General features: G+C 37.3%; 1 protein-coding gene across 1 annotated transcript in view; it reads right to left on the bottom strand.

Annotated features, from left to right (window-relative positions):
• LOC124413872 (dynein axonemal heavy chain 2) overlaps positions 1 to 13,549 on the bottom strand; it is a 468,252-nt gene that overhangs the window by 156,022 nt on the left and 298,681 nt on the right. The window contains exon 31 of the mRNA XM_046894658.1: positions 969 to 1,296. Coding sequence (XP_046750614.1) covers positions 969 to 1,296 — 328 coding nt within the window. The remainder of the gene's footprint in view (positions 1 to 968; positions 1,297 to 13,549) is intronic.

Genomic DNA, 13,549 nt, shown 5'->3' with positions numbered 1-13,549 from the left:
AGTATTAGTTTTTGCGGACAGATTGTTGGCATAAACTATTTCCTCGAACTGTATAAGTATGTACGAACCCAGCTTCAATTCTTTTGTATAATTAAGAAACAGTGCAGGTAAGCACGTTTTTTTTTAAATCCAATTTTAATTCCGGCGTACATTCTATAGAGGTGCAAAGCACCTGTACATAGAACCAGAATAATACTATAAGTATAAATGTGTACAAAGAAAAAACAAAAAAAAAGATAATACAATGACAGAATGGACAGAAAATATCGCGTTAAATAATTCGTAAATTATTGTATATAGAACAAGTGTCGGTTTTAGCAACCATAAATATTATCGTTTTTTCGGAGGAATTTTATTTATTGGATCAAAATATTATTAATTATAAATTGAATAGCTGCTGAATTGTTGCTATTTGTCGTTAGATGAAATGGAAAATATTCAATTTCGTTCGTTGTATATAATTTTCGGAAGAATCACGGTATTCAGAGCTGGTAGAACCGGCCCTTGAAAGCAGATTCAACTTCAAATTGATAATCCATTATTCTCTACTTCCACCTCACATTGTTTTTTTGATTTTGAGAATGATCTGTTTTTGCAGTTAGGCGCTACACACTAAGGCATGTTGTATTATTCTGAATTCTTAGTCCGTGTCGGCTACCTTCTGACCTAACCTATACAATAATAACAGACAACTACACGCGCGTACACATCTGTATGTATCCGTGATATACGCATATATGGGTATACGTATATCTATTTAGCTCATCAAGATGGCTGACGGCTCTGATTCCCCTTCTGTCTTTCGCCGCAACTGAGCAGGGAAAGACTCCGTCCATAAGTCCGTGAGTGATGTTAACTGACATTGCTAATAGAATACTCAGATCGTCTGAATAAGTGTCACATTCCTCATCATAAATAGAATCGCAAATAAGAGCAGAAAAGAATGAAATATCTATTAAGAGTATAACCTTCATTGCTTCAGCAAGGGCTGGTTCCACTGTAGCAAGATCGGCCCGAGCAATTGCTTCGAGTTTCTTACATTCTTCTGACTCTTCTGTTATCCGAATGGATTTCGCCGTAACAGCTTTTTGAGTCTCATCAGCATCCCGTCGTTGATTCACTATTGCCACTAAGAACTCCTCACACTCTTTTGTAGAAGTGAGAACCTGCTCCTGAGTTATTTCAAGTGCCGCTGCCATTTCGGTCACTTTTGTACGGGTATCATCAATTTTAAACAGGCCATTTCGAAGTTTATTAGACTGTTCGGCAAGCTCTCCCTGCTTTTCCACCAACATTCTGCAAATAAATGTGCTAGTATATTCTGCTGTGTCAATAAATGCAACGATACGTAAGAAATCTGTCAAACTTATCCTATCCTAGTAAACATTAGGTAAAATGAATAATCCAATCAAATACATGTACTGAGATAAAAACTGCGGATCAGTACGTATGTAAATAAAAATGAATACAGTTCTGTGAAATGCAAATACAATAATAAGCCAACCCAAGAAGCATTTCAAATGACAAGGATCATAGAATCCACGAAATATGTGAATTTTGTTCTGGAAACGTATTGAGTAATTGGAACTTCAGCTGTTTGAATGAAAACCCTGCATGTTGTTGTAACAAAAGTAACAACGACATCTGTTGACACACAAAATTTCCTGGCGCTTGGAGTACTTTCAACGCAAACTCTGTAGAATCTGCGAAGAATAGAATCAAGATGCATGAAACCGAAGTGGTCCAGTGAAATTTTCTCACATACGTGAGTCAGTACCATCATTTGCCAATCGTGAATAGCATGAGCGTATGAGCGGCGAGAAAATCTACGTCAAAATCGCTCAATATGCATAAAAACCTTAAAAGTCTGTTTTAATTACTGAATTTATTTGCTACGTTATTGTTGATGTAGAAAATGACAGAATTTGCTGAATTAATTGAACATGAAAGTGTAACGCATCGGGATTCTACATACGGCCCTACGCCGTTTCTCCGTTCATTTAAAGAACCCAAATTTAGGAAAATCCCGTCTGTGGCACCACCTGGCATTAGTTCGAAGATACTACCATGTCTCCAAGCCAGTAACGTCATTTTCAGACCGCTGTTACTCTCTGCGCGACAGCCGTTCAAGGTTGAGTGGTCTCGGCTGTACCCCAGTGTGTAAAAAACGTTCGAGTGCTTGGAAGAAGCATCAGGTATGGAATCACAGACATTTCAAAATCAGATGTTCAATTGGTACATTCTCTATGAAGAATTGAGCTGCCGCACCCTTAGCGGTGTGCAAATGGTACCACAAAAGAGGATAGAAAAGCAGAAAGGCTTATGCAGCTTGTCATCGCCCTATCTGCAGCGAACATCGTCTTAGGATTTAAAACCATTACGCAGGTGCGTAATTTCATAGAATACTTTTTGTCTCCTTTTTTTTTAAATAATTATGTGTTACTAGTCCTTTATAATGTAAACCTTAACAATATCCCTTTTTACAGTAAAAATGTATCGTAGTTTTATTATAATAGGACGTTAATTTTTTTCACACAATTTCTTCTTTCATTTCTGAAAATAAATGCCTTTTTTGAAAAAATCCACTATTTTACTATTTTTTTCGGAATAACTCAAGTATATCTCAAGCAAACACTCCTAATTTTTCAGCCACTGTTGTCATTGTTTTAATAAAATCTGTAATTTTTTCAATTGATTTGAATATATTAAAGTTTTGGGCATAGTTATTTTTGATACTGTGTCACAGAACCTATCTAGTATATTTTGCGACATAGATTTTTGTTTTCTCTATGTCAAGGTTGGAGATTAGATAGAACACGAAAATGTTTCTGGACTTATTGTTAGTTCTTATTCATTTCTTACTAGTGATGTGCCGGACATCCGTCGACTATCCGGTATCCGGTTATCCGGCTAAGTCGCTATCGAGCACATCTGTATTTCTGATCGTACAGAAAGACGAGCTCACAGAGCTAACGGAAACCAGGAAACTGGCAAGACTCCCCGGTAAGGGGCGTGGCTCGGCGCTTTTCGTTCGGCTGCGCACCGAGGCGCACGACGTACAAAAGAGAACGCGGAAGTATGAAAATCTTGTTTTCTCTGACTATATATCTATGGACTGCTAGCTCCTATCCCAAGCCTGCGGGGGCCCGTAAACCAAGATTTGACTTAACCCCACGAAGTAACGGCCATTTGGAAAATTATGATTTGTGCGGGATATTGGCTGAAAGACCATCATAGGTCAATGCTATTACCAAAATACGCGTTTCGGCAATAGCAAGAGGAACTTGTGTCGTAATCGTTGCTCGTTCTGAAGCTTGTTAATGCTTGAACTAGGAAATAGGCAACAGGCACTTTCCATCGATCATTTACCCCAGTTTGCGCATCTTTTGCTAATGGCTGATGTTCGGGTTCAGGCGTCATTGTCCCAAGATCTACATAACCGTCAGAATCTTTTTCGCAGTGATTCCATTCTGCCTGCTTTCAAATTGCTATTTCGTTAGCCATCAAATAAGCAAATATTCATTTGCCAGCTGCTTCTGCATTCTTTTTTCTTTAATGCATCAATCACTTCTCTCGTGATGCCTGGAGATTCATCTGTGCTACTATACCAGGCCCGTATCGTTGAAGCTCCTGGCAATTGATTCCGATGCACTTGACGGACATAATTAAAAACGCATGCGCTATAAAAATGTAACGTCAAGGCAAAGGATCGCAGATGTGCTGGATACTTTCTTAGAGCCTTTCCCCTCTCGGTATCTTTGGCAATGTTAGAGTCGTCCAGTCCATATCATAACGTATTACTTCAGAAATATACTCACTGTATTTGAAACCAAATACTGAGCAACTGGAAATAAGTGCTATCAAATGAACCTAAATATCTTCAATCATTCAGAAGACACATGACAGTTTCGATTGAAAAAATTGTTTTGTACGGAAAATAAAGTCAATATATTTTCTCTTCCTAAAAAGTACATTACAATGTCGTTGAGTATAAGGTACGTAAGCAAAAACTTGTTCGCAAGGAGCTATAATAATTCAGATAAAATAAATTAGTTCTAATGAATTAAAAAAAAACAGTGAATCATTGTTCCACTAGGGAATGAATCCCATATCTACAAAATAATATGTGCAATTATTTTGACTTCAATAAATATTTATACAATTAATTTTTACGCACTTCTATTCGAATCTGTTAGGCTATCATGACTTGCCTTTGAGTTTTCGAAAAATGTTATTGTTCTGACTTTTATATTTTTCCTCTTTATTCATTTTCAGTTAAGTCGTCTTGTAGGGTGCACAATCTGAGAAATAAATGTTTGGTCACATAACATTCTACGTAAAGGACTCAGTGAAGGATTAGTGATTGATCAGACTGAAGCACTAACTACAAAAGCTATATTACGTACGCTACCTTGTTAGCTATAGCCTGCACAACAGTATCGGCAACCATATACAGCGCTTGCCATACTAACTGAGCCTCACGTTTCCAATACCATAAGCTAACGCTGGTACTCAACCATACTCCTTGACCGAAACCTCATGGAGATATTGTAGTAATGTGTATCATGTATTTTCAAATCTGCCGGGAGTCTTTTTAACCTATCGATTTTTCTTGTTTGGCTATATCGTGTTCTTTGCATTCTCTTCAGATGTGTGTCTTTGTCGTTACATGCTTGTTTCAAGATCTGCATCGACCTTACTATGGTTTGTGGTGACATTTTTGGAATTTCTTCCCGCGAAAACTCCCGGGATATTTGATCTTGGGTATAACAGTGGGAGTCTCCGGCACTGCCGTATTACTTTGTTCTTCTTCTTCAACCGCTGAGTTATCTAGTATAATTTTTTACTGGCTGGGAGTAACAAAATTCAATTGAAATTTCAATTACTTGTCTCGTTGGTATGATGATCATACATAGTACTACATAAAAATTAGAATACCGTTCAGGACTCAACTAGGGACACAGAGGGATATTGAATTTGGCTTCGACCTTTTGTTAGGAGGTTCAAATGTGATCGTGCAGGCCTCTTTACCGATTGTGTTACTGGTGTTCAATGTAGTTATGTCTTGCAAGGCTCCACTGTGACTGGAACAGAGAAATATAAAGTCAGTATTCATGATACCATCATAGAAATACGCAAACGATATTGGAAAATAATAAATTACTTTTGTGACTTTGAATGCATAAACAATATTGGCACTGAGTCTGGTTTCAATCGTAGCTTGGATAGTCCACATTGCTCAAAACAGTCTGATGGAAAGTGTTTTGAACAGATTCGACTAATTTTTGGAAATACTCACACACCAAAGCATGGGCCAATTTTTTTAAATTTGCAGCAGACGTTGGCAGTCTAACAAAGTTATAATGCAGACACTTAATAATGATATTTATACCAGCTTGGAGCCAAACTTCAAGGTTATTATTTTTTTGAACTACGATGTATTACTTACACATGCCAAGTTATATATTTCGCGTTACTTTTCGATTTCCAGCCATACGTTGTAGTTTTAGAATTCATTATAAAACAATAGTACATCATATTTTCTGGTTTCCAATTTTTTCGATTTCTTTAATGTTGGGAATAACACGGAACAATTAATACAACACTTATGTAACCATTTTGCTTTACACCAATGCAACACACACAACCAATGCGTAGTACCGAAACCAGTCGATACTTGGTGGGGTCGCGACACATCTTGGAACCCATGTGAAGTTAGCTGTTAGCAGTCGATAGGGATATAGTCGAAGCTCATTTCTCAACACGCTCACTGTTTGAGTTCTCGCTGAAGCTCTACTTAAACTGTCTCTTAGAGTATTGTATCTCTGTCTAGGCGCAGCCTTCGTAAAGAAATCAACCTTTTGGCTCTCACAAGTGAGAATATATTCTATAGACACAGTAGGAATATATGTAAAAGAGAAATTCTTTGACATCACGGTTGCTGGGGTTGAAGCATTCACTGCCATACCGATTGCGACACCGCTAGACCGAGGGTAGAAAAGGACGGTGGGCAGACAGAGAGTCGGAGAGAAATTTGTAAGGTTGTATTGATCAAGACAAGGTTTTGAGTGGGATCGAGCGATTCGATGCCTAGAAACTATAGACAGTAGGTTTTATTTGAAAATTTTAAATGATAAGTACAATTAAATAATAAAATAATTCGTTTCTAATCTATAAACAGGAATCGAAAGCTTAAACTCTACACGATGTCAACTCAATTTCGCTTCTATGCGATCGTGGAGGAAGCAGCAGATAAGAAAACGAACGTTTATAACCTGAAATAGATTCAACCAGTAGGCACGGAACTATACTACGAATTTCCAGTGGGATTGCAAAACTTAAACAAACACCCGGAGATTTGTACAATAAGTAAGGTAAAAACTGTTTTATCTGCAATGAAAACTAGAGGAACGTACCATACATTTACCATATATAGTATACAAAGAGATGTATGTATGTACATGCAAGCAACAACGACCCCCGGATATGAAATGAAAATGACGAAGAAAGAAAAGGAAGAAGATATATCTACGTTGTTACAACAAATAATCCTTGCAACAAGAAAAGTAGCAGTGCTAGAAGCGACACCAAAAAAAGAAAAATGTAAAGAAAATACGTGAAGATTTGATATTGGACAACTTCGATGGAAAGAACTTCCCAATAACGAGTTGGTTTCAGACATTTGAAGAAGAATGTGAACGATACCACGTAACATCGGATGAGGAAAAAATTTTGATATTACGTCTATTCCTAGACAGGACAGCTAAGGATTGGTTCACGTCAAAGGTAATTACAATCGGTCTGGACGTAGACTTTGACACATGGAAAAAAACATTTCCAGATAGTTTTCGGGAAACAGGTTGTCACAAAAACAAAGAGTCATATTCCCTTCGTTACATCGGGGTTAGTTTGGTGGATTACGCTTTACGAAGAGAGAACTTATTAGTAAATATTCGAGATAAATTCCCAAAGGATAAACTAATTGATTTCATTGTGACCGACTTACCAATAATAATACAAGATAAAAAATAAACAAATTTTACATCAGTGGAGGATTTGTTAACAGAGTCACGTAAATTAGAGAGCCCAGTACAAAATAGAAAGACAGCTACGGAAACCAATACAGGAACCTCAAAACCCAGTCTGAATCTGCCGATAAGGCAAAAAAAAGGTTTGACAGGAAGATCCCACCTCGAGGCACTATGCAGATCAAAACAGAAAGATCAAAATGAATAACCGAGAAACATTAGGACAGTAAACAGTGTAAAGGTCCAAGATACGTTAAACGAAACGATAATCGATCAAAAAAGCTATTTTTGCCGCCACTGATTACGTTGGAGGTATTTCTGAATGACAATAAGATACAAGGAATTTACGATCCAGGTGCGAAAATAACCTTTCTGAATTCGAAGATTACAAAACAAAATGGGATCTGACTACACAAGAGGATAGGAATACCTTCAGAACTGTCGCTGGCAGGAAAAATTTTACAGGCAAAACAAAACTCTTCCTTCGTTACTATGAAAATAAAAATCCACAAAATAGAAAAAATGGTGGAAGGCTTCGTTGTTGATGATGAGAACTTCGAGTATGATATTCTACTTGTGACGATATAGCATGATTTAAATAGTGCGTGCTCTGAGTGGTGCCTGGGTTGTATGGCACGGTGTGCACGGTTAACTGATTGCGTCACAGCCACCTGGAATCGGATCGAGGATCGAGGAAGAGAGACTCTGCGAGAAGACGCCAGACTGACCGGTCAAATTCCTCGCACAAGAATTCTACTTTTTTTCCATCTAATGTCTCATTGATTATTTAACTATTAATTGAATATACCTAGTCGTATCTAAAAGTTAACAAGTGTTTCGTGGAGGATTCAACTATCACAATTAACTAAAAGTAAAATCTCAAGTTCAGCAGTGGAACAAACGTAAACAATGTTGGAAGACGATCCCAAAATGTGGCAGTAACGAAGCTTAATCCAACATCCAATCCAGATCCATTCTGTATCACCAGCATAACACCAGCTATCGAAATTCAAACTGTTCCCCTTAAGAGAGGAGATTATAGCTAAGAGTCACGAGACTCAGAATGGTTCACTACACTGAACAGAAATTTCGCCTTCTGGGCGATTCCTCTGAGAGCTAAAGACAGATAAGAAACTGCACTTGTAACACAAGATGGCCACTGGCAGTAGAAAAATTTACCATTCGGCTTCAAGACATCTCCCGCAATATTCCAATGAATTCTGAGCAATATAATTCGAATAAATTACTTAAATTCTTTTTGCATCAAATACATTGGCGACATTCTTATGTTTTCCAGATCTTTTGAAGGACATATAGAACATATGGAGGAACTGGCGAATGCTACCTGCAAGAAGAGTTTCGCTTAAAACACGTCAAATGTAACTTTGGGAAAAACGAAGCAAAATATCTCGGTCATGTAATATAAAATTATACTGTGGGACTACTAAAAGACAACTTAAGGTTGATCCGAGAATTTCCAACACCAGACTCTCGAAAGAAAATTCGGCTATTCCTTGGTAAGATAAACTTCTACTATAAATATATTGGATACTCCATGCGACTTTCGGAATCATTACATAACCTGCTTCGGAAAAACACCCAATTCTTATGGCCATAAGAATGCCAGCGAGCACTTATGAAAGCCAAGAATTTATTATGCTCACAACCAATATTAGCAATTTATAATGTAAACGCACGAATGGTTGTTTATACGGACGTTAGCACTGATGGTATTAGAGCGGTACTAAAACAAAGACAACCAGACGGTGAATTAAAGCCGATTGCCTTTTTTTCAAATAATCTAAATAAATATCAAGAAGAAAATAAAGCGATATTTTTTTAATATCTGGCTATAAAAGAAGCTATTGAATTCTGGCAGTACTGGCTTATCGGAAAAAAAATTTTGGTCATAACCGACCATAAACCACTGGAAGGTCAGAATATTCGATTAAGATCGGACGAAGAATTGGGTGATATTGTTACGTCCTGAGAGGGACGTCGTGAGGAGGTTTGATTCGCTGCGTGATTCAGGTTATGTTCTTGACTTACGTAGTGGTTGATTATGAGTGTTATAGTTATGTCACATTAGGGAAAGGATGGACCCGATAACTTGCGATAATAAAGTTTTTATTATAAGAACGTGTTTACAGCCATTTGCAGATGCAAAATAAGAGAGAGACTTTAGGAACACCCATGACTACAAAAACTCAAGAGATTCAGTCATAGACTAGATAAATATCTCTAGATGTTACTCTATAAAACTGTTAGATTAACTTATATCTAACAATGAGTCTGGGAAATCGTCTGATCAGCGTTTCGGGTTTCCCCACTCAACTCACCTACCAATTCTGAAAGTTTGTTATTTTGAGCTCGTTGTTCGATAACTTGATTTTGTGATTTTCGTTTGAGTTCTGATTTGATTAAAAGTTCGATAGATTCTCACTGAGTCTAAACTTTTCTATGATATCTGGATTAATTCTGTTCTCTATGATATCTAAAGTTGTTCTGATTTCTATGATGTCTGAAGTTATTCTGTTCTCTATGATGTATGAAACTATTATGATCTAATTTGAATCAGGATTGAGAAAAGGGGTGGAAAAAGTAGGAGGAGCTGAAAAGAATCGCGGGTTCTCGCGGGTCTAAGATGATTGGATAAGGATGTTAAATAACATAGGAGTAAGGTTTCTGATTAGTACGTAGGATCTTGGCGGGGAATTAGCGTGAGATGGTTGATTTAGAAAGCAAGCGGTGATACGCTAATTGGCCGCGTGTTCATTAAATAAGGGCGCTATCCCTAATTCTGAGAATGAGGTTTCATTTATTTCTGAGTCATGTATGATCTCTCTTCCCATGTTTCCAATGTTTAGTCTACTCGATTATCTTTATTGAGTGTTAAGTTTGAAATTTTAGTGCAAGTGTTTATTACCTGAGGTATTGCAGCTGAGAATCGTAAATTATAGTTTAATGTGAAAGCTAATGTTGAAAGATATAACGGTCAAAATGTGAACATATATATACCATATACGTTTGAGCCTTATTAATGAAATAATGGTGAATATTAGAATTATTGATCTGAGGGTAGTGCATATTATGATAGTAATTGTATATGTAGGTATTAGCTAAGACATACGGTAAGAGCGCGTAAAGCTCTCTTGAGGTAACTACGTGTCGATAAGGATATGATGCAGGGAGGGCGCCGCCGTAGTTACCGGCAGGGACGTAACAATATGATGCACTTTCTATCCCAATTCGACTTCTGAATGAAATACGAACCAGGAAAAGACAATATGGAAGCCGATTGTCTTTCACGAAATCCACCTCTGCCTAATCTAGAGAACGTAGACGAACATATAAAAACAGTAAACTTCATTACGATCGAAAACATAAAATAAGACCAAAGTGCAAACAAAGAACTACAGAAAAATTCAAAGCAGATACTACTCGAAAACGGAACATTTTATAGGTAAAAGGGAGATCGTAAACGAATAATGATTTCAAAAGAATTCTGAAAACAACTAATACTGAGAATTCACAAAGACTACGGACACATTTGTAAAAACAAAATTATGGATAAGACACTGATATTGACTACCGAATATAGATAACGAAACAAATTTATGAATACTGTAAAATTTGCGCCAAAAATAAAACCTGAAGGAAACATTATTGTCTCCTATTCAAACTCGGTTTACCAAAGAAACCATTTGAAATTGTTCCTCTGGATACAATTGGAGGATTCGTGGGAAATAGATCGACAAAAAGAAATCTACATCTTTTGATAGACCATTTTACCAAATACGCTTTCCTACTGACATCGAAAAAGCAGACATCTGAGGACTTTATACAAATGCTAAAGAAAATCCAAGATAAACACCAAATACGGACACTACTTACGGATCAATATAGCGGAATTAACTCGAACTCGTTTAAAGATGATTTGAAAAATCAGAACATAAACTTAATCTTTACAGCAATAAATTGTCAATTTTCTAATGGGCTTAATGAACGACTTAATCAGACACTTGTAAACCGAATTTGATGTGAAATAAATGAAACAAAGTCTCGACCATGGTCAAAAATCGCGGAATAATGGACAGACCAGTACAACCAAACAGAACACTCAGTAACGGGATTCAGTCCAGAATATCTATTATTCGGAAAAGCTGACCCAATAGGCCCAGGCAAGTTATCAGAAAAAAAAGCTTGAGTGATAATAAAGAAGTGGCATATAAAAATTCCCTAAGAAATCACGAATACAATAAGTCAAGATATGATAAAAACCGAACAAAACCTTAATTTCAATGCCAACGATTTGGTTTACGAGGAAAATGGAGCAAGACTAAACAGGAAAAAATTATACGAGATTAGACTTGGCCCTTTTCCGATAATTGGCAAGATTTTAAATACCATTCACGAAGTAGACTCTGGACATACGAAACAGGAATCAAACTACTACCATATCTCAAAACTTCTCCGATATAGCGGGCCCGATGATTTTCGATAATTTCGCAAACGTTGCCTGCTCTCTTTCGTTTCCGGGAGGGGCATGTAAAAGAAAAATTCTTTCATATCACAGCTGCTAGGGTTAAAGCCTTCACTGCCATACTGACAGCGACACCGCTAGACCGTTGGTGGAAAAGGACGGTGGGCAGAGAGAGAGAGTCGGAGAGAAACGTAGGAGAAGGAGCATCGCTTTAGATTCCTGTTTATAGGTTAGAAACGAATTATTTTGTTGTTTCATTGTACTTATCATCCAAAAATTTCAAATGAAACTTCCTGTATATAGTTTATAGGCATCGAATTGCTCGATTTCACTCCAAACATCATCTTGATCAATACAACCTTACATGTATTCTATCTTAACTTCCTGACCAGCCACTTTCGCACGAATAAAGTAAAGTCTTATATATATGCGTTTAGTCCTCTTATGGAACTCTGGGTTCTTCGCTAACTTGATTGCGCTTTGATTGTCAACATACAACACCGTAGCTTTATTACAGCTTGCACCGAAATCCCTTAGCAGACTTCTTAACCGTATATTTTCTCCTGCTACCGTTGCTGCCACTACATACCCTGATTCGGTGGTGCTCAACGTTACCATATTCTGTCACTGACTCGACCACGTGACTAGTCTATTTGCGAAATTGAACGCGTAACCAGTAAACAAACGACGCATTTCCAAATCGCCCGTATAATCAGCATCGCAATATCCCACTAGATTGCACTCTTTTCCTCCGTTTGTATAAACTATTCCAAGATCTCGCGTTCCGTTCAGATATGGGAGAATTCGCCTTATGGGTTTCTAATGCCTTTCGATGTGCATATTCATAAACCTTACGACCGAATTTACCGCGTATGAACTGTCAGGGCGCGACAGTACTGACAAAAACAAGAGCGAACTTGACTACTTTCCGATAAGGCGACCTATTCTCGCCCTCTACGCCTTTTCTACAGGTTCTAGCATCGCGTGTGGGTCAGCAGGAAAGCTCACTGCTTTTGCATCGGCCATTCTGAAATTCTCGAGTATTTTATCTGCGTAGTCGCTCTGATGGGTCACCATCGATTTTTCCCCTCGATTTCTCGTAATTTGAAGTTCCACAAATGTGCTTGCATCCCCAATCGTTATCTAAAACGCTTCTCTTAGATATTCTACTACTATCTCAATCACTCTCGACGGTTTACAAGCAATCAGCAAATCGTCGATGAACAAAGCCAAAAACACGCTTTCACACGTGATCATCCCTCCATACATACAAGGATCCGCTTCAGACTGCACTAGATTGTACTTTCTTCGAAACTCATTGACTCTAGCATTCCAGTACCGAGGCGCTTGTTTGAGTCCATATAATGATTTTTTCAAGTTACATAGATAAGTGTTTAACCTCATTGCCGATTACGTAAAATTCAAATCAATCTATAAAAATTAAACAAGTTTTTGTAATTGGTAAGTGATTTTGAAAAGATCTCTAGATATACAATTTATATACATCTGTATCGAGCCCAGTTCTTCTCTATGACTCATAAATTTTTATAATATGGTCATTAGGGTGGTTTTTTTTTTTTTTAAGTTTTTTTGTGTACCTTTGAAAACGTTAGTTTGGCGCCTCAAACGAAGCCTCGTACAAGCGGAGCACGGTGGCTCAAGTCTAAAAGGTGACGCATCCGGTTTGAATTTTTCCCATTTGATTAACACAGGATGAGGGCTACGCAAACACTCTAACCGGGATATCTCGGAAACTATGCAAGTTACAGAGCCGTTTTTTTTTCATTGTGTAGGTAATAAAATTTCCTATAAAAAAGGTCCATACTACTATACTCCTAAATATGCATCTTGTACTCGATACGAACGTTTGAAGTTGAGTTCATTGAATAAATGAATAAACATGCTTGTTACCGCGTAAATTTTGATTTCATGGAATATTAAATTATCCACACACTATATCTCTCCATTTTTTCTCTGTCTCTTACCACACACTATATAGTTTAAATTAAAAATTGACACAATTTTTCAATAGTATAAT

This window comes from Diprion similis, chromosome 13, assembly GCF_021155765.1.
Source record: "Diprion similis isolate iyDipSimi1 chromosome 13, iyDipSimi1.1, whole genome shotgun sequence".
Taxonomy (NCBI): domain Eukaryota; kingdom Metazoa; phylum Arthropoda; class Insecta; order Hymenoptera; family Diprionidae; genus Diprion; species Diprion similis.
The sequence above is the reverse complement of the archived record's forward strand: the minus strand, read 5'-3'. Positions and strand labels throughout refer to the sequence as shown.